The sequence below is a fragment of the Xiphophorus maculatus genome, chromosome 16 (genome assembly GCF_002775205.1).
Source record: "Xiphophorus maculatus strain JP 163 A chromosome 16, X_maculatus-5.0-male, whole genome shotgun sequence".
In the NCBI taxonomy this organism is placed as follows: Eukaryota; Metazoa; Chordata; class Actinopteri; order Cyprinodontiformes; family Poeciliidae; genus Xiphophorus; species Xiphophorus maculatus.
This window is the reverse complement of record NC_036458.1, coordinates 24,492,013-24,516,199: the sequence shown is the minus strand read 5'-3', so window position 1 is coordinate 24,516,199 and position 24,187 is coordinate 24,492,013. Positions and strand designations below refer to the sequence as shown.

Below are 24,187 nucleotides of genomic sequence, written 5' to 3'. Positions count from 1 at the left end.
ACATTAATGTTGAGAATGCATAATTTGCTGAGAAATGTAAAGGGCAAATGAAGAATTTAAACTTAGCCTAGCATATGTAGCATCAGACATGGTTCATGTTCTGATCTGCAGAGAACTTTCAGGATGTCCTCTGATAACTAAACTGTATAGAAATTAGCTTTGCAGCTGGCAAGCCACTTTCTGGGAGGATTATTATTATTATTATTACAAATATGGCAGCAAAAAAAAAAGCTGAAGATCCAAATGTATGTGTCCTATATTTAATCAGGAAAATAACTTAATGAGTTCAAAAACCTCTTTCCGAGAGTGACCTGGTCAAAAAACACAACCAAAGATATTAGACCCAATGACATTGTGCAGGAAGTAAACACATGGACAGTAGGAGACTGGTGCAAAGATGTTTCCTGTAAGGTGACAGCTGTTATGTACCAGCACACAAAGCTCATGCAGTCCACGTGTGCTGTTGCTTTCTGTTCTGTCAATGAACAAATGTCATCTTTTTTTGTGATCAATTTTTATTATCCTTTGCATTTCAGTACAGATACTCAAATGCATTTAACATAAGCACAAGGTGCTGAATAAGAATATATATATACTGTATATACAGTATGTACAGAGGTAGAAAAGAAATACAAGTATCAAATGTCATCTTTAATCTAGCTAATTGGTGGTAATCTGTGGGTATCCCAACTGCATGGAGAGCCAGGTCACAGTAGAGAAGCGATGAAGTAGCTCAAAGATTCTCCTAAAAAACAGCTGGAGACAACAGAAGAAGTTAACATCCAGCAGGTCTGAGAGGATGACTGAAGCTGTAGAGGAGCAACACTGAATTCAGAGTCTGTTGACACATCCCAACAGTTTACTATCTAAGCTATTTAATTATGTTTGACCGTGTGTGTGTGTGTGTAAAAGATGGTGTTGGATACAAACAAAATAAAAGTGATTTTGGCAACAAAAAAAATTAAAATCACTTGGCAAAAACTGTGCCGATATGTCATTTAGAGTAGTGTTAAAGTAACTTAACCACTGGGTGGCGCTGTTTAACAATCTTTACTGGTGCAGTGACAGGACTGTTACACAACAGGTCATAGTGACCTTCCTGGAAGATGTTTAAGAGCAGATTAACTGCAATAGGTCAAACAGCAACAATGAAAATGATCATTCCTGTTTGATTGTTGTCTCTGCTGACCTTTATTTGAAAGTGGATTGTGTGAAAGAGTAAATACACACAGCAAAGGTCAAAAGGCCAGGACTCAAACTTGTGACGGCCGTGTCGAGGACTAAGATTTTTGTACACGAGTCGCATCACCACACCAATAAATACATATGTTTTTATTTTAGACTTACAGCACACGTCTTCAAGCATCAAACTACTTGAAAGTAGTTTGACGCTGAGTCTGCTCATGTTTCCTGTGGAGGGATGTGGGAGACAGACTGAACAGCAGCAAACCGCTGAACCACCCTGAAGCTCCAGCTCAAAGCTGGGTTTATTTCCTTCATGTTAAGACGCCAGTCACAGGGAGCAGCAACAGGAAAACAACATGCAACAACAACAGCTGCAGAGGTTCGGATTAAAGATACCCTTGTGTGAGTAGTCTTAAGAAATTGAAGGAAATGTCTGGTTTGTGCAAATTCAGTTAGAGGTTGCAAATATTGGAACAACGCAGATATAAAACCACCTGATGTAATCTGAAAGGAACCATCTAAAATCAAAGGCTGTTAAATTATTAGTGTCAGCCAAGCAATATTTTTACAAATAAAATCAACTCATGTTGTGTCAACAGGATTTTTTTAAATTGTTATTTTAACCTTTCATTGCACTTCTTGTATTTCTGACCAAGTAAAAAAAATAATAAACCAGGGCTGATCCTCTGACATGAACAAACCAGGCTGACCAGGTCAAGCTCATTGCAGAATGCTAAAACAAGACAGGAGCAGAAAACTGGGCTGAAAACCAGAGCTACAGCGTGAGTAACACTGAGCCAAAATGAAATCCAATATGAAAACAAAAGGTGGAGTCAGAGTTAAAATGGCTGCAGAGAAACAAGCTATGGGGGCCGTGGTTCCAGCTGAACATTTCAACATGACCCACAGAGGAAAGGAGCAATATAAAAGAAAGAAAAGGATTACTAAATTTCATATTTTAGGCCAAAACCAGGTTTCTGAATGCTGCAGCTTCAGCCATATAAATAATACTAAACAAGTCCACACTTTCAGGATCTTTTTCAGCACATTGCAAGGGAAAGGTTTAGCTTCTTCAAGCTTTTAGAGGTTTAAATGTTAGATTTATCCATCCAAAGGTTTCCATTGTGACAAAGTAAAATCACACTCATCACCAAAGATAAAGAGCCAAAATGCAAGAAGAAACAAATAGCTGACCAGCATTTTTCCTACTGATTATAGAGACAGGCATAAATCATTTTCGATATGCCAATATTAAATACACACAAATGCCACAGTGGGATGGATTTCTAAGGAGTTGTTGACATTGTTTTCTCACCTTTTGGGTGACGCCTGCCTTTTTCATATCACAACCAAACAATTTGGTTGAAGGAATTCATTCCCATCTAAATCCAGAGGTGGGTAGTAACTAGTTACATTTACTTAGTTACACTTGAGTAACATTTTTGAAAGCAACTTCTGTGACTTTTCACTTGTACCTGAGCAATATTATTATGAAGTATTGCTGCTCTTATTGAGTTAAGTCTCTGGCTACTCCAGTCACTGTTTTAGAAAGTATTCATTCTGCCTGAATCTTTTATTTTGTGATAATATTATTTATTTATTTAATCTTTAAAAAATTAACAAATCAAATCAAGTTTATTTGTGAAGCACATTTCAGCAATCAGGCAATTTAAAGTTATTTACATTTAAAAAAAACACAATACAGTATCCTAGTATGAAACAAGCAATAAACATTATTGATTAATTCCATGAAAGAGGTGTATGGAGCCTTGTGCCAGAAGCCCATTAAAATGCTGTTTACATTGTTTTAAACTGTGTGATTGTGAGAGTGAGTGGGAATAAAAATAGCAACAGGTATTTTGTTCCATATAACACAGTAGGAGTGTAACAGGTAGACCTTCTATGGATGCAAACTCCACTAAAAACCCACTTGTTTAGGATTGTATTTGAAACGTAATCAATTACAAATTTTATGATGGAACCTGAATTAATGTCGTGTTTTGATTGTTGATTCTATGTTGCTTTGTGTTTCTGTGTTTGATATGATGTAAAGCACTTTGAAATGCCTTGTGGCTGAAATGTGCTATACAAATAAAATTTGATTTGATTTTGATTATATTTGATCAAATATCATCATATCATCAAAATCATCAATCAAATATACTTCAAAATGTATTAAGCAAACTTCCAGTTATTATGAATCTAAAGTAGTTCTAACTAGGTGGGTTTTTATCCTTCATTTAAAGGAACTCAGTGTTTCAGCTGTTTTACAGTTTTCTGGAAGTTTGTTCCAAATTTGTGGTGCATAAAAGCTGAATGCTTCTGGATGCAAAGCAGAACCAGAACCAGAAGACCTGAGAGGTCTGGAAGGTTGATACCACACCACTAGATCTTTAATGTGTTGTGGTGCTAAACTGTTCAGTGATCTATAAACTAACAGTATCTTAAAGTCTGTTCTCTCAGTGAAGGACTGTAGAACTGGGTGATGTTCTCTATCTTCCTGGTTTTACTCAGAACTCCAGCAGCAGTGTTCTGGATCAGCTGCAGGTTTTCACAGACAGACCTGTGAAGACGCTGCTGCAGTAATTAATTAATGCGACTAAAGATAAAACTTGATGAGTTTGTGTTGTCTGTCTGAAGATGTTATTTATATAAAAGAATCAGTCACATGTTATATTTAATTTCTCAGTACCAAATACTTTTGTGCTCTTACTTGAGTCTCTCTCTCTCTCTCTCTTTTTTGGGACAGCTACTTGTTATTTTGAATCAAAGTGCTGCTGTTACTCTAAATCTATCAGGGGTATAAATAATTTGCAGCTGGCAGGTGGTGCTTTGTCTTCAGGGACATTTTGTCAACACAGCCTCTGGTGGCTCAGATGTCTCTATCAGCTCTGGCTGTGTGGGCGCCGTCTGCAGCTAGAATCCGTCCGGAAAGTCGGTGCCATCAGCAGGGTGACGGTGATGCGCAGGCCACAGAAAACAAAGCCTATAAATAGCACGTATGAGCTGATGTGTTTCCTCTCGGTGAGGTCAGACTAAATGGTGGAGGGGTGGAGCAGGGAGGCGTTAGGACCCAGCAGCAGCTCGGTCTGCCCGGCTCTGACGCTCTGCGGGCAGACGTGCAGGTTGGAACGCCGCGCAGGTGCTGAGGCTGGATGAGGGACGGTTCCCGGCTGCATCATCCGGTAAGACGCTCAACAGTTTGCCGCTGGGTGCAGACACACATCTTCCTGTTTCACATCAGCGGTCCAACGACTGTCGCAGATGGACGAGACGCGATTATTAATTATCAAATGGCATTTGTAATTCCGGGACGACTGCGTGAAATTCATCATGTCGCTGGGATGCGTGACTTTTTACTCGGTGTTTTAGCGGCGATCTAATTCTGGAGGAAATGACTGCAGCAGCTTCCAGGATGAAGGTGTGAGGGCTGCTGCGGCGACTAGAGGAGACAAGGTAGATCAGAACGTTCTCAAGTCAGGAGGTGTTGGTTTAATCTGTGAAGCTTTTATTTTGAAAATTTCAAGATTCTGACCTCACCGTTATCAATTCTGTTAAAGTTAGGGATGTAAATATGCAGAGAGGGAAAATATTAGTAGAGCAGAGTAATATGCCGATGTACCGGGATGAATCGATATGAGTTAAATTGCAAAACGGTTTTATTTTCAAAGGTTTATCTGGCTCGAAAGGATGAAGGAGTTAAATCGAATTCAATTTCGTTTTACTTTTAGCATCATCGATTTATAACTAAGTTCTTATCCATCCATCCATCCATCCATCCATCCATCCATCCATCCACCCACCCACCCATCCATCCATCCATCCATCCATCCATCCATCCATCCATCCATCCATCCAACAAATGTTAATATTGAGTAAATCTGATCTGTGATTACAAAATGCCATTTTCAAATGTTAATTTTATTTATTAGTGAAACCATAAATGGCCAGTGGAATCAACAGCTGCCATCATGTGTCTTGTTGTGGCTGTTGGCTCTTCTGGTATTGTGTGGCTCATTATTCCGCTGCATTAGCAAAGTGAACTGAAGGTCACAAACTGACGTCTGGACATGGTGAGAAATAAGGAAACCATGGGCCTCCAATGTGAAGAGAGAGTTTTAGCAAGACTGGTGTGCTACATCAGTCCCGGTGCAGGGTGTGGTTCTAAAATTCTGTAAAAAAGAAAAAACCCCAAAAAACAACAACAACAACAAAAAATATATATATATACTTTTTTCTTGGAAATACATTTGTGCAACAGCTACATTTAAAAATATTAATAAATAACAACCTTTTGAAAGAATCTGTGTTTTTGAGACATGGGTCAGACTCTTTCTAGCTTGTTTCGTCAGATTCCCATCAGAAACGTGTTACCTGGAGACACTGGCTGTTGGATGTTTGGCTTCACCAATCAGGCATTTCTACTGTGCAGCTCATTCCATCTGTTTCCTCAGGTTGTAAATCAGGTGATGTGGCCTCCGGCTGCAAGATCACAGTCAAAACAGTGACTTTACAGCCTTTATTTGTAGAGGCTTGACGAATAAAAAGAATCCTTTGGGAATTAAAGAACAACTATTCAATACAAAGTAGCGTTAGGATTTTGCAAGGCTGGGTTTAGGTGGCTGTGTAGCAGCACTGCAGAGCCTTAGGGAGCATATAAATAACAGGTGGGGTAGGGAGGATGTGAAGGATGAAGTTAGCACAACTGAGCCTTCCCATTACAAAACATAATTGGACAAGGCAGAGCTGTAAATTTTACTTGTTGATCTTCTGGTGCTGCTTGTTTGTGGAGGTCAAGAGAGAGGACGTCCTAGAGATGAGTCTTCAAATGAAATGCTTTCTTTGAGTCTTTTCCCCCATACGTATAAGTCTTATGTTAATTATTCAAGAGTAAGTGGAAAATTGTTCTAGTGATCTTTGCTGTTGTGTAATATTTGCTGCTAGTAAGGCTTTCAGCTTTTAAAGACTGGAAAACAGCAGTAAAACACAATTAGTGGCTTTAAGGTCAAGTGTCAAACCTAGATGGTTAGAAACCCATTCTTTCATTGTTTCACCGGATAGACAGTGAATGCTGTATGCTGATGTATACAGGCATACATAAGTGTAAGGATGGGAACTCTACATTTCATTCATTCCTTTGTTGTTTAAATTACTGACTCCATGTAAAGGTTGGGATAGCAACAGGAGGGGCATGGTAACCCAGGGCTCCCTGGTTTACAGCAGCATTACACCCTTAATGTAAAGGGAAAAACAACAACATCCATCTGCCCGTCCGTCTGTCCGTCTGGGCGTACAATTAAGATGTCATAATTGTCTTGCAGCCCTGAGAGAGAATGATTTATCTGTCCTTGTGAAGTATGTAGTAGCCTTAACTGCTAATAATAATAATAATAATAATAATAATAATAATTTTTTCTCTTTTGTTCTTTCAAACACTGGAGCAGTTTATATGCTGTAGTACTCTTTTGTGTGAAAGTTTTAATGAGAAACATGAGAAAAATACAAACATGCAAAAAAAGTTGTTTTTGTTGCAAGTAACTTTTCTAAAAAGTAGCCACTGACTTGTAGGTCTGCCTTGGTAAAACCTCACAACAAAGGTCAACATTTACATCTTAACTTTTCTAATTACAAACAGAAATGTCAGCTTCTGAATACAAATGAAATGCATAATAAAATTGCATTTGTGAGGTAGTTAAGCAGTGGTAAACGGATAAAATGCTGTTTAACTTTTTTTTATAACAAAACTTCCGAATTGTGATACAAAACCATTTTTAAAATTGTATCAAGCTGCTGGTACTTAGAAAACTTGCTAAGATGATACTTGGTGTAAAACGTCACTGCTAAAACTTTAGATAGCATGGCCAATAAAATTTTTTCAATATTTTTATAGTTGAGTCCTATTCAAAGTTATTATTAGATACTTTCATTTAAAGTTCTATTAAGCCTACTTGGAGAACTTCCGGCTTGAGCTGTATGATTTTATTTTTTGAGATTACACTTCCTGTCTAACGCTGTTGCATCGCAGTTAGCTTGTTTATCCCAGCAGTTATTTTTTTCCACGTTGTTTCATATTGGCAGCGACTCCGAAGAGTCAGAAGGTTTGTTGATTGTAAAAAGTATTACTATACATGTGTATTTTGTTCTGTTAATGTGTTTTTTGTGATAAACTTAAAATAGCACTTTAATAAGAATATAAAATAATCAATTCCACACATATTACATATGTTAGCTCTTAAGGCGTCTGCGGCTAACGCGCTAACGGCTGATGGATTAGAAGCTAACGGTTAAGATCACAATGAGTTACAAAAATGGTTGGATTTAGCCATGACCTGTAAACAGAAACCAATTAAATTAGAACTTTAATGCATCAAAGAGGTGCAAGAATTAAAGAACAACATTAAGTGCAAAGAGAATCTTTTGTCTGAACTTAAAATGTGTTCTCCAGCTGAATTATCGTTGCCCAGGTGCTCAGAGCGCCTTTCTGTGTAGCAGAGAAAATGATATAGCCTACCATAAAGAAGAATTAATTAAAAGGGAGAAAAGGGCTAATTGTCTATGAACAATGGAAATGACTAATCAGACTCAGAGCATCAAGAGAAAGCTTCAAGTCTCACTTGTCAGAGCAGAAGTTCTGTGCAGTGGAAGACAATATTGAAAATGGACTAACAACACAATGAAATTGTGCAGTGAAACAAGGGAGCATATAGTACTCCATCTCCTCCTGACCTAAGATGCAAAAAACTTTATGAAATTACTATGTGAACGTATAACAGCAACAGGAGATTTTGATGCCGATAGAGAAAAGCAGCGTCTTCATCAGCTATTTTCACACTACTTTGCTTGCTCTGTATGGTACTGCCTCTGTCAAGTGTCAGTCTGACATTTCAAGTGTTGTAGCCAAAAGGACGGATGCGACTGTAGAGTTAGCTGCAAAGGAATCAGTTTTTGAGATTATCCAGAAGGAGAACAAACACAAGGAAAAAATAAGAGAAGTGGAGGAGAAACACAGAAGGGAATTAGGTGTACAAAAATCAGAACGTCAGCATTTAGGGGCAGAAAAGGAAATGCTAGAAGCTCGTACAAAATTCAAGATACGTGGTGGAAAAATTAACATAAATATGGACAATCAGCAGTTGCAACAGAATAACATGCTGTTGACCACCTTGCTGTTTATGAACAAGCACCCTCTAGTGCACAGGTGTCAAAACTCCAGTCCTCAAGGGCCGCTGTCCTGCAGTTTTTAGATGTGCCACAGGTAAAAAACACTGGAATGAAATGGCTTAATTACCTCCTTCTTGTGTAGATCAGTTCTCAGTGTCTTGCTAATGACCTAATTATTCTATTCAGGTGGTGCAGCAGAGGCACATCTAAAAGTTGCAGGACAGCGGCCCCTGAGGACTGGAGTTTGACACCCCTGCTAGTGGCTTACTTTTTACATTGATACCACCGAGGAATGTCTGATACCACCAATCCTAATGAAAATTAATCAAACTCTCAAGTCTCATGGAATGGCGGGCCTCTTTCACCTCACTTGTGAACTGCAAAGGCGTATCATTTGGTGATAAGCATCACCTGCTGAAAATGTATGCCACAGGCCCTGGCAAATAATTTGTTGAGGGAACATTTTATTGTTGTGATGACAAGACATGTAGGGATGTGTGGCAAAGACTTGACCAGTGGTCAAGTTTTTATTGTCCAAATACCTTTCAGAGACAAAGGATAATAAATGGACAAAAATAAGCTCAAAGGATGCAGAGGGTTTAAGGACATTTTCAGATTTCCTAAACACATTCCATCAAGCTCTGTCATTTATAAAAGGCCTAGAAAGTGACTGTGAGGACGAACCATAATGTTACAGAAAGTTCCAGACTGGCTGATATACTGTTGGAATTGCCAGGTCACGGTAACACTTATGGGCGCCATGGATTTTTTTTTCTCCGGCTGTTGAGGCAGAGATTGCAATTACTTTATATGCTGTTCAGTCCCGTGCCCCATTCTATGAGACAAAAAACCACAATGGACTTTAAATCAAACAGATCCATTCAAGTCTTCATAACCCAAACCACAGTACAAAACAAAAAGGCACAGACAGCACAACAGCAAAGACACCCTCATGTTTTGCAAAAACAAAGAATACCAGTTGACAAAATGACCAAACTTCTCAGATAAGCCATTGGAAAACAAGCACACATGTTAAGCATCTTATGGATACTTTAAAGTGGGACCTAACACCAAGGATTGTCGCTGTGGCCACACTTGTGACATTTGTAAAGGAAAGCATCCAATTTGTCTACATGAGGACATTGCAAAGGAAAGGTTTCTTGGCCTTATCAACACAGTTTCAAACACTCCAGATGAAACCACAGCAGCTACAGCTCTCAACATTACAAATGTGGGTCTGTCAAGTAACACATCAATGATTGCTTGGGGTCCACAAATCAGAACCTATTTAAAGAGCAACTATTATATACACAAACAGCACATTTGTCAGTGAAGGAGTAAACAACCAGCTACAAGCAGACACTCCAAGCTGAAGCTAACTACCATTCTCTGTACCACTCTACTCTTAAGAGGCACAGAGCATCAGGTCTGTGTGAAAGAGGTTATGACACAAACATTCTCATTAACTTTCCCTCCTTAAGCAGTAAAGTCTCCATACCAGTTAATTATGACAAAATACCCACCAGTTACACAGCAAAACCATGGCTCCATTTGATAGAAATCACTGATGAGATGCCACTTCTGAGTTGCAATGTGGGACTCCTCTCTAATCCTTCTTTTGCTTGAAGCTTGTGATCTTCTTCATCTCTGAGCACACATCTATGACATTGTTTCTTTGTAGTTTGGTCTCAAGCTTCTTCCTGTACTTCTTGCTTTCTATAATGTGAACTTTGAGCTGCTTCTGTATGGTTGTCTATAATTTCCTGCCGTGCTCTCTGCAGGCTCTTTTATCAGGTTCAGCAGTTCCTTCAGACCACTGGTTTGTTATTAGGGAAACATCTCATAGTTCTGGTGGGGATGGTGTTGTCCAGTCAGAAGTTTATATAGTCAGTCAAACACTGTTGTGGCACTGATGTCATCTCCATGTGGCTGGCAAAGAGTAATCTGGTCTCTAGCTTGTTGGGCACGATGGTGGCGATTTGTGGTACAAGTTTGTCCCTCAGTCTGTGTTGTTGGTTTGATTCCTGCTCTGTTGTTGTGTTCTTGGGCAAGACATGTCACCCACCCTGCCCTGTGACCACCACCCTGCTGGTGGTGTGGGTGACATGTACCAGCGCACCCCAGTGGCGTGGTATATGGCAGCCTCACCTCATGGTAGCCTGCCCTGGAGTAGCCACAGTTGCTCCAGGGCAGCTGTGGCTACAATCCAGTGGTTTCCTGCTGTGTGGGTGAATGTAGTGTGAAGTGCTTTGGGGTTCTCTGGACTTGATAAAGTGCTATATAAGATTTAAAATGACAAGTTTTTCATTTATAATTTTCAATGTCTATATTTACTAACCAGACAATGTACTAGTGTTTAATGGGAGAAAAATAATGTCTGCAATTCTAGATTTTTAAAATTTTTATTAAATGCTGAGAAAATTACATGATCTGTTTGATTTTCATTGTAGATTTTTCTGGCAGCGGATCCAGTCGACATTTCTTCATTCCATGATTGCTGGATATGCATCACGTGTGATTGTGAAGATTTGTGAGGAGAACCCTTCATTAAAAACTGTGAGTCCTTGTTGCAGGGCTGTTTTTTATATTTACTCAATACAGTATAATTAATAACTGGTTTATTGAAGCCAGAATGAAAAAGCAATATTAGGAGTTATGTGGATCCACACTAAGGAAATAAATTCAATGAGAGTGTGCCACCTGCTGCCGATCTGAATTTAAAATGTAGAAAATAATTTAATTTCCTAATATTTTATGTTTATTCCAGCGTCTCACTGCCTCCATTAAGAAACAGCCATAAAGCACCATGGGAGGTGCTGTCGTGGACGATGGAGCACCGAGTGTGAAGGCCCCAGATGGAGGATGGGGCTGGGCAGTGTTGGCTGGATGTTTTGTCATCACAGGCTTCTCCTATGCATTCCCTAAAGCAGTCAGTGTGTTTTTCAAAGAGCTGATCAGGGAGTTTGGAGTTGGATACAGCGACACCGCCTGGATCTCTTCCATCCTGCTGGCAATGCTTTATGGCACAGGTAGGCTGCTGCTTGTTTGCACAATACACAAATGGAAAGCAATATCAGTGTACTAATTTAGTTTACATGATACTGCATTAACAAAATAACATCTAGTTTGACTTAACTGTGGGTTAAACAAGAGACCCAGTTCAGAGGTAAACTGACAGAAAATTACTTTTATTCTCCCCTGATCTCTTTATCCCTTTCATTTACAACCTCTCATTTATTTCCTATATAGGTGTTTAAAGGCACAGCTAGTAGAACTGTTGCCATGCAGTAAGAAGATCCTGGGTTCAAAACCCACCTGGGGTCTTTCTGCTTGGAGTTTAAATATTCTCCCTGTTCACTAGTGGGTTCTCTGGCCTCCTCTTGCATTAGTCTATTTAGTATGTGTATGGGTATGTGTGTTCACACATGTTTGTCAGACTATCTTTGTGGGGACTTTCCATTAACTTCCATTTATTTCTACAGTCTAACCCTAACCAAAACTCAATTCACATCTTAGTCCTGAATCTAACCCCTAACCCAAAAATATGTGTCAGGAAAATAGTCCCCATAATGCATCAAATGCATGGCACACGCATGTGTGTGTGTGTATCCTTGTATTTGCTACAGTGTAAGAACTACTTCCCTAACACATATTACAATGTGGGAACTGACTGCTCCTTGTGGGGACCAGACCCTATGACAAGAAGTGCTACTTATCACCCTGATTTTCCTAATTTTGGGACATTGGTGATCGGCCGATGCTTAAATGTGAAGCTGATCTTATCCACTGATCTTATCTACCTCAACAAATTCCTAAAATCAACCACTGTCCTCTTTTGCTCTGCTGTTAGAGGTTTGACTGTTAGCTCTGCCCACCAGGTCATGTCTGCACGTTTGCAGTTAACAATGGTTTTGCTGTCACTGTTGCCAACTCAGTGACAGCAAAAATTATATTGGTCAAAATTTTAACCAGGTCAGGCTTTTTTTTGTTGTTGTTGTAAAGAACTTGACAGCCCTATGGATTCCTCAAGTTCTTACATTTAATTACTCCTCCACAGCATATAAGAACTTCAGGATGTCCACTAGTTCTTACATTTTCAGCTGCATATTGAGTTTCTCAAGAATCACCATACCCTCTGTGCATAACTAGAAAAATAGCAAAGTGCTTTGATCTGCTGTTTATTAAACAATTTTTTAGTGCATAACTTGTACTGCTTCTGTCTGACTGGTAGACAGACAGAAGCACCCTAACAAATTCTCAAGCAGAGTTTGTTAATTTCATTATTCCAACTGTCTAATTCAAGAGTTAGAATTAGTTATATGCAAACCCAGTCAGTGGAAGGTGGGACTTGCCTTACTCCAGTCAGCTTACCTCTTGTTGATTTTTCAAATGACAGTTTATAATGTTGTAATTAGACAGATAAATCAGCTCATCAGAATGGTTAGAAAATGAGAAATGATAACATTTATGTACCTAGACCAGGTTATTAATAACATTCAGGCCTGCAGAGACAAAAATGGTTTATTATTATTTGAGGTTCTTTAGATCATTATTCCATTCTACTATGTTAGTTTCAGTTCTTTTATCCATGGTATCCCTTTGTCTGATCCTTGTCCATCTTCCTTAGCCTTCCCTTCCCAGCTGTTTCGCATCTCCCAATTCTCTCTGCCTGCTCTCTTCCCCCAGCTGCATCTACTTACCTCTGATTAGTCCCACCAGCCCCTATTCTCTTATCTCTGAATATATTAAAGCTTTCTGGTCCGTATTGTTCTCTGTTGGTTCCTTTGTTGTGCCCCGTTGTTGCTGTTGTGTTAGCTGCTATGAGCTTTGTAAGTTTTCTTATTTTCATTAAGAATGCACTCAGTGTTCATCCTGAACTCCTGTCTGCATTTTGGTCCATCTTCAACTCGAAACTGTAATATTTAATCAAAGTTAAACATTTGTCATTAAATCTGCATGCTGACACCAGAGAGCAGGCACCAGGAGATTGATGATAGCAGAATGTAGTTTGGGGAGATGCAGCGTTCCTTCCAGAAGCAGAGGTGTGCTGCTGTATGACATTGAAACAGGAGGGGAACACCAGTAACTGTAATAACTGATGTTTTGCTCATGAATATGAAGCTCCTGTGCACACAATACACCTTTCAGACCCTACACATCATCACTATCCGTTTTTGTTCACAGCAGTTAGACCTGCATGTCTGGTAAAGTGCTTTAGAGTGACATTTCTTGTGACTGGCTCTATAGAAATTGAATGAAATTCTATGTGTAAATCTTGGTGAAATTTGGTGAGTTGTTGAAGTTTATCCGTTTTTGTCTAAAATGTCTGTCCTGTAACAGTCATGGTAAAGACCACTGGTGTTTGAGTAATTTGAAGAATTTTGCATGAACTGTAAGTTCTGGAGATTATTCAAAAACTCAGCTCAGTGTTCCACACCACACAGTGGTTATCATATCTTTGGGAACCACTATCCATGCAACAAGCCTCCATATACAGTATATATTGGTTTTCTTGTAGCAGATGGCCACGCGGCTTGAGTTGTTACCCTGGCAACGATTGACCATAAATCTGGGGATAGGGCCGAGCTTCTGAATGTACCACTCACCCAAACATGTTACTTGACCATAAGAAGACATTTCAAGCTAATGCTACACATGTGATGGTGCGAAAGAAAGCCCAATAAATTGACAGCAAACTAACCTACTTAAAGCTATTTCAGTTGTGTGTAAAGTAAGTATGTCATGGTCACAGACATCTAGATAACTTACATTTATTTCCTTGTCATTCATAGGAATACTGAAGTTTGAAATAAAATGTTTAGTTCAGAAACCCTACCTCTCTGTCTCTAAAGCTGGTAGAATTTGGTGAATTGTTCAACATGGATAGAGATGTATCACATCTCTATTTATTTTACTTAAGTCCAAAGTTTTTTTTCTCCAAATTTAATAAAAGACTAACATAACTATAGGCCTGTCACGATAGCAAATTTTGCAGAACGATTAATTGTCTCAAAAATTATTGCGATAAACGATAATATTGTTTGAAGACCTTTTTACACTGAAAATGATGTAATAACGCATGCGATTTCTTGCCAAAGATAGATACACTTTATTTTCAAAAGAACACTAAACACTGGAACTGATAAACAAAATAAACAAAAGAACCAAAAACAAAAATAAAATGGATTCTCAGTCTCCATTAACAAAAAATGTAAAAAAAAAAAAAACTAAACAACATAAAGCCAAAGTGTAAATAAATACTGCATTCAACTAAAAGAGGGCAGATTATGAAGTCTGTATATTATGTTGCCCTTCAGTAATAATTAGATTTAAATAGAGAAGATGGGCACATCGACTACCTGATGCAATAATTCACACTACATGATTTTTTGATCCTATTTTTCCCCTTACAACAATCTTAGCACGTTGGTCTTTCTAAGATTGTGTGGTGTGTTACGGTAGATCATCGTTGCCGCTCCGATCCAAATCAGGGGTTTTCCCGACTGGGATCTTAACGCAGCCTGTTGAATGTGACAGGTAGCCAATCAGAAAGCGCGGATTCTCCTCTGTGTTTTCTGAGGGGAAATTACATCGGGGAATCCCAAACAGCTGACGCGGAGCAACACGAAGTCCAGCGGACATGGAGATGATTCGTGGAAACAACATTAATGTTTATTCAACATGCAAAGAATATAGAAATGACAAGGGGAGGAGTTGGAGCAAAATTGCTACCGCAGTTGATAAACCCGGTAACTTTTCAGCTGTTCTTCGTGACGTAAACAGGTTCTAATGATTTTCATTCAGTCAGGACTTTACGCTGACACTAGCCACATGCATTGCAGGTAGACTGTAGTAAAGCATTGATTAATACCTGGTTTTAAAATTAGTTCACTGGACTTGTAGCCATTATTTTGTTCCCATTGTTGGACACCACACCGCAGGAACGAACCCGATCGAACCGTTATATCTAGGATTTCTGTCGGCTAATGTGTGATCTGTCAGGTTTTGAAAATGAGCCGTGTAGTGTGCACTGGGATTTACACTGAGGAAATGAGGAAGGAGGGTCAGTGGAGAGCACTGGAGTTGAGCCTTTTTTCATTCAGTGTCATTAGCTGAAAGAGAAAAAGGTCGGAAGAGACGATAATGCCGATAATTAGAATGACGTCGATCGTTTTAATTTATTGTACGATTAATTGATTTATCGTTCATCGCGACAGGCCTAGACATCTGTAATTTTGGGTTTGACCACCAGGGGACGATTGGGGGGGGGGGGGGGGGGGGGAATGACTGTTGGACGGGGGTTGGGGGGAGGTATTTACAGGAAAATAATAAGAGGGGGCGAGGGGGATAAAAAACTTCATTTACAGATCCCCCGACCTCCCCAACATCGCTTTACTCCTTTGTTTCTTTTTTTTATTTTGGTTTTGTTTCATTTTAGCTCGTGTTTCCGCCAGCATTAAATTTGTTGCATGTTAGGACAGAATGGTGCGCTAATCAGGCGTGTTAAAGTAGGTCAATGGTTTATAAACTGTTACAGTGAGTCAGAAGCTTCTTGCCTCATGTAACAGGGTTTCTGGGTAAAAGGCAGTAAATTAAATTATCTCAAATTAAGACCAGGTAGTAAAAGAATTTTTGTTTTAAGTTCCTCTAACTATAAAATCTGTATTAAAAATTAGATCTACTCCCAGGACCTGAGCTGACGTTGATAGACTCGATTGGTGTCGCTGTCCGATCTGCTGTGCGCCTGCGTGGTGTTGAGACTAGTGAGTCACCATGAGAAAATATACATTTTCACGACTTCGCCTGGATGACTAGGTGGCAGAGAAGCACTTTGTAAAATATACAGAAAAATATATAAATATGACCTCATGACTGCGATCAAACCGAACCGAGCGAACATCTACAGTTCATTAGCAGCGGATTCCTGCAGGGGAGCAGATGAAAAGTTTTACACTGAATATTGGACTACAAAATGGTCAAACTCTTCTGGGTTAAAGTGGTGGATTTGCTGAGTAACTGGTTGGATGTAGCGGTCCCATTGACACTTGCCCTATACCTGTTAGAAGATAGAGTCAGGACCTGTCTCAGAGTCAGGACCTGCCTCAGAGTCAGGACCTGTCTCAGAGTCAGGACCTGTCTCAGAGTCAGGACCTGTCTCAGAGTCAGGACCTGTCTCAGAGTCAGGACCTGCCTCAGAGTCGGGACCTGTCTCAGAGTCGGGGCCTGCCTCCGAGTCGGGACCGGGCTCCGAGTCAGGACCGGGCTTTGAGTCAGGACCTGCCTCCGAGTCAGGACCGGGCTCCGAGTCGGGACCTGTCTCAGAGTCGGGACCTGCCTCAGAGTCGGGACCTGTCTCAGAGTTAGGAGCTGTATCAGAGTCAGGACTGGGCTCCGAGTCAGGACCGGGCTTTGAGCCAGTACCGGGCTCCGAGTCAGGACCTGTCTCAGAGTCAGGACCTGTCTCAGAGTCAGGACCGGGCTTTGAGCCAGTACCGGGCTCCAAGTCAGGACCTGCCTCCGAGTCAGGACCCGCCTCTGTTACTTGTAAGTTGGTGCACTTGAAATAAGATAAAACTAAGAAATTTGTACTAGAACCTAAACAAAAATACTTGGTAAGAAGGTTTTGAAGTGCAGAGTGAGACGTTGCTGCTGCAATAAACGACTGATTGATTCCAACACATAAAATGACTTTTTACACGTCTTCACCAGGTGTGCTAACAAATCTGTCTCCACATGCCTTCAGTTTTTCAAAATAAGAGAAGAAACTAAGGTGAATCAAAATGTCACAGTGCCTGGATGCAGGATGCAAGAAAACAAAACATGACTTTTCAAAATCTCTGAATTTGAAAAGTCCAAAACTTGCTAGAAAAAAAATCATAAATGTTCTACAATAAAACAAATACATGAGTTTGAGTCAAAAATGTCTATAGATGTCTATAACTCTGCTCACGATGAAATTAAAATTATAAGAAAAATACTTTGTGCTTAACATTTCCTATTAAGAATAAATAAAATTGTCATTGAAATTTAATTACCAAAGTGACAAGGACAGAACATTGTCTGGTTCTTTAATTGGCAGATTTAGGTAAATTTTGGTAGATTTAGGAGGGTTTGAGTGTGTGTGTGGTTCTACAAAACAAAGTAAACAAACATAATACAAATTACAATCCAAAGTATACATCATATTAGCAGGCTACATAACATATTAGTCACATTCTTGTCTTCTAGACCCAAAAGGCTTTACTAGGCCTAAGCCATATTGGGTAACATTCTTCCCATTACTCCAGTCTTGTGTTTCAGTTACTTGTAATGTTAATTAAAGTAAACGATAGCAACATGATAAAAATCACTAGTTTAACCGAAAACTTAGCTTAGTTTAACCATAGCTTTTACAAAGTGAGAAAACAAAAAATGTTCAGAGTTACAAAGTACACAAATTATCTTTCTAAAACACAAAATATATTGTATTATGGACACACACTTGTAGAAACTACATAAAATGCCTCCAAACATGGCTACTGCCGATTTACACTGCTACACCCAAAACAAAACATTGCTCACAAAACGGCCGCGACCCCTAATGGCCAGGATATGAATTGCACCACAGTCAGAGCAGCAGCAGCATCTGTACTTACATTTTGGAAAGTCCCATCAAAGAATCAGCATTTCACCAGTTTAAGAGCCAAATTTTGACAAATTAAAGAGATAATTGTTCTCAGCACGCAGAAGTGCTTGACTTTATAAGCTCCTTCTGTTTTACGTTTCACACATACAGTACCTTAAAGGAATCACTACGTTATTAATGATTAATTTCCATGTTAGCTAAGCCCCATTTATACTTTATGAAATCAAAACACAGACTTAGCCAAGCCAATAAATATCCAACCTAATGAGGTAACTGAGGGGAAATCATGGGGCTGGGTAGGCCTGTCACGATAGCAAATTTTGCTCAATGATCAATGATTTTCATTCGGTCAGGACTGACACTAGCCACATGCATTGCAGGTAGATTGTAGTAAAGTATTGATTAATGCCTGATTTTAAAATTAGTTAACTGGACTTGTAGCCATTATTTTGTGCCCATTGTTGGACACCACACGGCAGGAACGAACCCGATCGAACCGTTATACCTAGGATGTCTGTCGGCTAATGTGTGATCTGTCAGGTTTTGAAAATCGGCTGACAGCTCGTGTGCGCTGGGCATTACACTAAGTAAACTGAGGAAGGGAGGGTCAGTGGAGAGCACTGGAGTTGAGCCTTTTTTCATTCGGTGTCATTAGCTGAAAGAGAAAAAGGCCGGAAGAGACGATAATGCCGATAATTAGAATGACATCGATAATCTTAATTTATCGTACGATTAATTGATTTACCGTTTATCGCGACAGGCCTACATAGCTATAAAGTACTTTTTACTATGACATTTTTATTTATTATTTTGCCAGATTAATGCAACGTTATTCTTAAATTATTGAGTGAAATATTTAGGACAAAATACTGAATTGTACCTAAATGGAGCAGCTGATAGTATTTGAGTGTCCAGACAGTGTCTGTGCTCTGCTCTGTGCAGGTCCACTGTGCAGCGTGATGGTCAACCGCTTCGGCTGCCGCCCTGTGATGATGGTGGGAGGCCTCTTCGCCTCCCTGGGAATGATCTTGGCTTCCTTCTCCACCAGCATCGTCCACATCTACCTCTCTACTGGAGTCATCACAGGTTTCACTGTTTTTTTGTTTTCTTTTTTCTTATACACATTTTTCAGTGAAGCTGAAAATCCGTCCTTGGCATCTTTCAAATGACTAATTGACAGATATTGAAGGTAATTTTATAAAGACTTTTAAATTAAATCGGACTAAATTTGCATTAAAGCACAAACTTTTGAATCCATTGTTTTCCTTTATGCAACTGACTATATGTCTAGATATAGTCCAATAGCGCATATAAGCAAAGGAATGAGATGGATTCTAAAAAGTCTTGTTTTCATAAAAATATAAAATTATTCTAGTGTTGCATCTTAAAGCTGCAGTGTGTAACATTTACAAAGATATTTGTAACTATCACTGTGTGGTGACAGTATAATATGAGTCTGAAAAAAAATCGAGCTCCTCTGCCTTCTCCCTATGGTCCTGCTGCCATCTGCACAAATACAGAGCTCCATCAGAAACAACCAATCAGAGCCAGGGGGAGGGTCTAAGTGCTGTCAATCACCCTTGTGTACACACTACTCACAATCACTGCAAGCAATGGTGAATTCTGCACCATTAGCACATTTAGCAGTGCATACGTGATGTTGATTGACAGCGCTAAGCACCTTCACCTGGCTCTGATTGGTTGTTTTTGACCGGGAGCGGTGCATTTCTTCAGATGTCAATAGTAGCCAGCAGCTGTCATGTGACAGACAAATATGTAAAAAGCAGACTTTTGTAAAAGTTGCATGATGCAGCTTTAAATTTCTGCCTTTTCACGTAAACATTTCTTGTCCTCGTCTTTGCTGAAGGTCTGGGATTAGCTCTGAACTTCCAGCCATCTCTCATCATGCTCAATCGGTACTTCAACCGGAAGCGTCCTCTGGCCAATGGGCTTTCTGCTGCTGGGAGCCCCGTGTTCCTCTGCGGCCTCTCGCCTCTCGGTCAGTTTCTTCAGGACCATTACGGATGGAGGGGAGGCTTCCTCATTCTCGGTGGGCTTCTGTTGAACTGCTGTGTGTGTGGGGCCCTCATGAAGCCCCTACCGAATCCCAAGCCTGCGGAACAGCAACACGACCAGGAGGACAAGAAGAAAGAAAAGAAGAAGAAAAAGAAGCTGCTGGACTTCTCTGTATTCAAAGACAGGGGGTTTGTCATCTACACCGTAGCAGCATCCATCATGGTGCTGGGCTTGTTTGTGCCGCCTGTGTTTGTTGTGAGTTACGCCAAGGAGCTGGGGAACGAGGACACCAAGTCTGCCCTGCTGCTCACCATCCTGGGTTTCATCGATATTTTTGCTCGACCAACCTGCGGTGTGATTGCCGGACTGAAATGGATGCGACCTCGGTGTGTCTATTTGTTCAGCTTTGCAATGGTCTTTAATGGGACTGCTGACCTGGTTGGCTCACAGGTGGGTGAAGACTTGATGGTCATGAACTACTAATGAACAGTTTCTGCTCACTGATGTAGAGAGTTTAGGATCTGTAAGCTGATTTTTTTTTTTTTTTACATTTCTTCCAGTCCAACGACTATGCATCTCTGGTAGTTTTCTGCATTTTCTTCGGGGTCTCCTACGGCATGGTGGGCGCGCTGCAGTTTGAGGTGCTGATGGCAATAGTTGGCACTGAAAAATTCTCCAGTGCAATTGGCCTTGTCCTCCTGGTGGAAGCTATTGCTGTGTTGGTGGGACCACCAAGTGCAGGTCAGTCAGTTATTTCTAATATTTGCCTAAGCAAGCAAGTTTTTTTAGAACAGGGTTTCCCCTAAACTACTTGCTAAGCCCAGTTGCCGGGGCGATGGGGCAGTCATGCAGAGGCCGTCCTTGTTTTTTGAGTTAAAAATTTTTAAAAGTTGGACAAATCTTTCAGGACATTGGACGATTTGAAATCTTTATTCTTTATTTCTTTTGAACAAATAAAATGTCAACGACAAAATAAAATGATTAAGAAGAAAACAGAAAAATATAATAATCATAACATATGTCAAGATAACCCGAGGTCATCCCATAAGTTCCATGCTGACATGTATTGTTAGCTTAACAGTAACAATACATGAAGTGACATTTAAAATGAATCAAACTTCAATAAAATCAGTGAGGTTGTATTTTATGTGTTGTCTCATGCAATCTTTGCTTTATTTCCATTTCTTTCTGTATTTAATCATAATAAATCATAGTCAGGCAGAGAGTGTGTTGTAGTTGAGACTATTCCTTATTTCAATGCATGAAAGTTTTACAGAATGAAGTCTAAACACGTTGAGTAATCGAATGAGACCCAAAACAAAATACTTATATTAATAGAAACTTGTAAGAATGAACAACTGTAACTTTGGTTATGATAAGTGTAACTAATAAGTTATGGTTATCATGATATTATAAATGAATGCTAAATCAGAAGCTAAAGAGGTTATATATGTGATTTTGATGATGAACTTGAGATGATGTAAAATGTGTAGCTGCTATCGAAGATCACTGATGTTGAGTTGGAGGTAATCGGTGAAAGTTTAGGGAGAGGAGGAACTAAAGGGAGAGCAGAGATGACCAACGCCTCAGAGCTTGCTGATTTGGAAACAGATTGTTGAGCAACTCAAACTGTTGGAAGAAAAATATTGTTCAGGTAAAGGGTGTAGGGTGACCTTTGAGCAACCGCGGGACATGGTGTAGTAAAGTGACTTTGAAGAGAAGGGGTAGACTAAGATTTTCAAACTCCTTTTCATTCAAAACTTATGTTTATTAACATGTGACATGATCATTTTGAACTGTAAATGAATAAAATAAAAAAATTTTTTATGATAAACTCAAACCCCATCTCGATGGTAGCGCACCTTCACATTTCTTCTTGTCATTGTTTTTTATGTTCTTTTTTTTGTCACAGGGCGACTTCTGGACGCTACCAAGAGCTACATGTACGTCTTCCTGCTGGCAGGATGTGAGGTGGTGCTCTCGGGAGTGGTTCTGGCTACTTGCAACTTCTTATTTATCAAAAATAAACCCCGTGAACCGGCAGTCTGTCCGGGTGAGACGGTCACACTGGCAGATGATAAGACCAGTCGCCGCAGCAGCAGGGCAGAGGGGCAGCAAATGACAGAGAAGAAGGTGCAGAAGAAGGTGATCAATGAGATCAAGAATAACGACAATGTCCGACCAAAGAGTGTAGCAGTGGACTCACAGGAGGTGGAGAGGTTCTTAAAGGAGCCGCAGGCTAATGGTGACATGGCTGCTTGTCCTGAAACCTGTCTTTAGGTAGAGACGGAGGGTGCAGGTGAAACGTACTAGTTAGCAGCATATCCAACCCTAAGCTTTGGCCATAATTCAATGTTTGAGTGAGCGATGTGTTTATGTCTGTCACCGAAGCAGCTGTGACTCCGCTACCATCCAAATGATTGTTGGCATGGACAGCTGTGTCGGCTTCGTCTTTCCACTCAGTGTTTTAAAGTTTGCCGAATGGGAAAACTGAGCCGCAGTGCTGCCGTGTGTATATAGTTTATAACAAATGTTCAAGTTATTTTTTATGGATGTCGCCACCAGCAGATTAAATTAAGGGATAATTTTGTCAAAATTCTGCATTCTATGACATAACAAATGATTAGTATATATGAATGTAAACTCCCCGAAAAAGAAACACAGTAAAGTTGCAATATGTAACTTTTAACAAATATGTAAAAAAAAAAAAAAAAAAACATATTTTATAAAACTGTCATGTGGTGACAGTATGGGATGAGACAGATAATGTGCGAAAAATGTCCAGCTCCTCTGCCTTCCCTCTATGAACCTGCCTTGTCAGAAACGACCAATCAGAGTCAGGAGGAGGGTCTCAGTGCTGTCAGTCACAGCTGGTTCCCCACAACGGAGCCTGCCATGAATGCTAAGGCTATTTAGCATGGCCACCAATGATGGCAGATAAATGATTTTCTTAGAACGATAAATTGTTTCTCCACCATTAGCACATTTAGCAGTGCATTCATACGGTTGATTGACAGCGCTAAGCCCCTCCTCTGGCTCTGATTGGTTGATTGCATTGAGTGCATTTTTTCAGATGACAAAAGTAGCTCAGGAAGTGGAGGAGATTGATCTTTTCACAGATTGTCTGTCTCATATTGAACAGCCTCAACATATTGACACTTTTAACAAATATGTCAAAAACATATTTCTGTCAGGTACATACTGCAGCTTTAAGCAGCAATATGGAGCAGTTTGATTTGAATGGAATTTGACACAATTACGATGTGGCTCATTCAGACCAGGCACTGGAGGCCATGAGTGATGTCATCAGACAGTAAGGTCACCAGACAAAGATTGTATTGGACTCAATCGTGCATTTTCATCATGTTTCAGGCTGGGTGACTGTATCAAGCCATTGCCTAACATATGGGGCCAACTACACACACTGTTGCAACCAGAGTGTGTGTGAAAGGCTAGGCTAACAATGGGGGCCTAGCATTCCAGCTAGTCAGAACCTAGAATACCTGACCTCTTTCAAACCCTGCATGAGACCCCCATCACATTCCTAGTGATGTTGTTTAGTCTGACTACATGGCATCCTGTCTGTCTGTCTGTCTGTCTGACTGCCAGACATTCTGGCAGTTTCCTGCCATATTATCATTCCAGTCAGGCTGCCACTGCTGTCCTCTGGTGAGCCTCTAAACCTGCCGGCTCCTTACATTTTAAATCAAGTACATCCTCAGTGCTGCTCTGGACCAGATGACTTTCTAATTAGACTATTTGTTTGTGGTCCTTTACGTGGTGCTTACTAATTCAATAATTAGTCTTTGATGAAGTGGAAGGGAATTCATTTTCAATAAAAGTGGGAATAGAATGAAAGGCTAGCAAATCATCCTACCTAAGTTTAGAGTCAGATCATAGAAGAACAAACGTAATATTTAAAAAGAAAGACCTAAGCTGAATATAATGTCTTGCTCTGCTCCACAGTTTAAACAGCGTGTTACAGAGATCACCAGTTCTGAACTTCAGGAGGAATTGTCATTTGTCTTTTTTGGATGCAGGTCAAAACAACCTAATGCTCCACGTTTAGTAAAAACTAAAATAACAATTCTATTCAGTGCCATGAAAAAGTATTTACCTCTTTACATATTTTGCTATTTTTCTCTTATAGTTAAACTCAAATGTTTTCCATTAGTAACCATTTTTTTAGTATCAAAGATG

General features: G+C 39.9%; 1 protein-coding gene across 3 annotated transcripts; it reads left to right on the top strand.

The window, feature by feature from the left end:
* Positions 1-1,491: 1,491 nt before the first annotated feature.
* On the top strand, positions 1,492-24,131 carry slc16a3 (solute carrier family 16 member 3). Of its 3 annotated transcripts, none has more exons than XM_023349552.1 (7): positions 1,492-1,587; positions 10,797-10,902; positions 11,114-11,375; positions 18,914-19,057; positions 19,839-20,437; positions 20,548-20,728; positions 21,900-24,131. In XM_023349552.1, the coding sequence occupies exons 3-7, from the start codon at positions 11,153-11,155 to the stop codon at positions 22,265-22,267; spliced, it is 1,515 nt and encodes a 504-aa protein (XP_023205320.1). In that variant the 5' UTR covers positions 1,492-1,587; positions 10,797-10,902; positions 11,114-11,152; the 3' UTR covers positions 22,268-24,131. The 3 variants fall into 3 exon arrangements, with proteins under 3 accessions (XP_023205320.1, XP_023205318.1, XP_023205319.1); XM_023349550.1 differs by lacking the exon at positions 1,492-1,587 and adding an exon at positions 4,114-4,370; XM_023349551.1 differs by lacking the exon at positions 1,492-1,587 and adding an exon at positions 4,386-4,641.
* The last annotated feature ends 56 nt before the right edge of the window (positions 24,132-24,187 follow it).

Coding starts and splice junctions, on each gene's coding strand:
- slc16a3 (XM_023349552.1), top strand. CDS start 11,153: ATGGGAGGTGCTGTCGTGGACGATGGAGCACCGAGTGTGAAGGCCCCA. Junction 19,058..19,838: donor CTCTACTGGAGTCATCACAG/GTTTCACTGTTT, acceptor TCTTTGCTGAAG/GTCTGGGATTAGCTCTGAAC. Junction 20,729..21,899: donor GGTGGGACCACCAAGTGCAG/GTCAGTCAGTTA, acceptor TTTTTGTCACAG/GGCGACTTCTGGACGCTACC.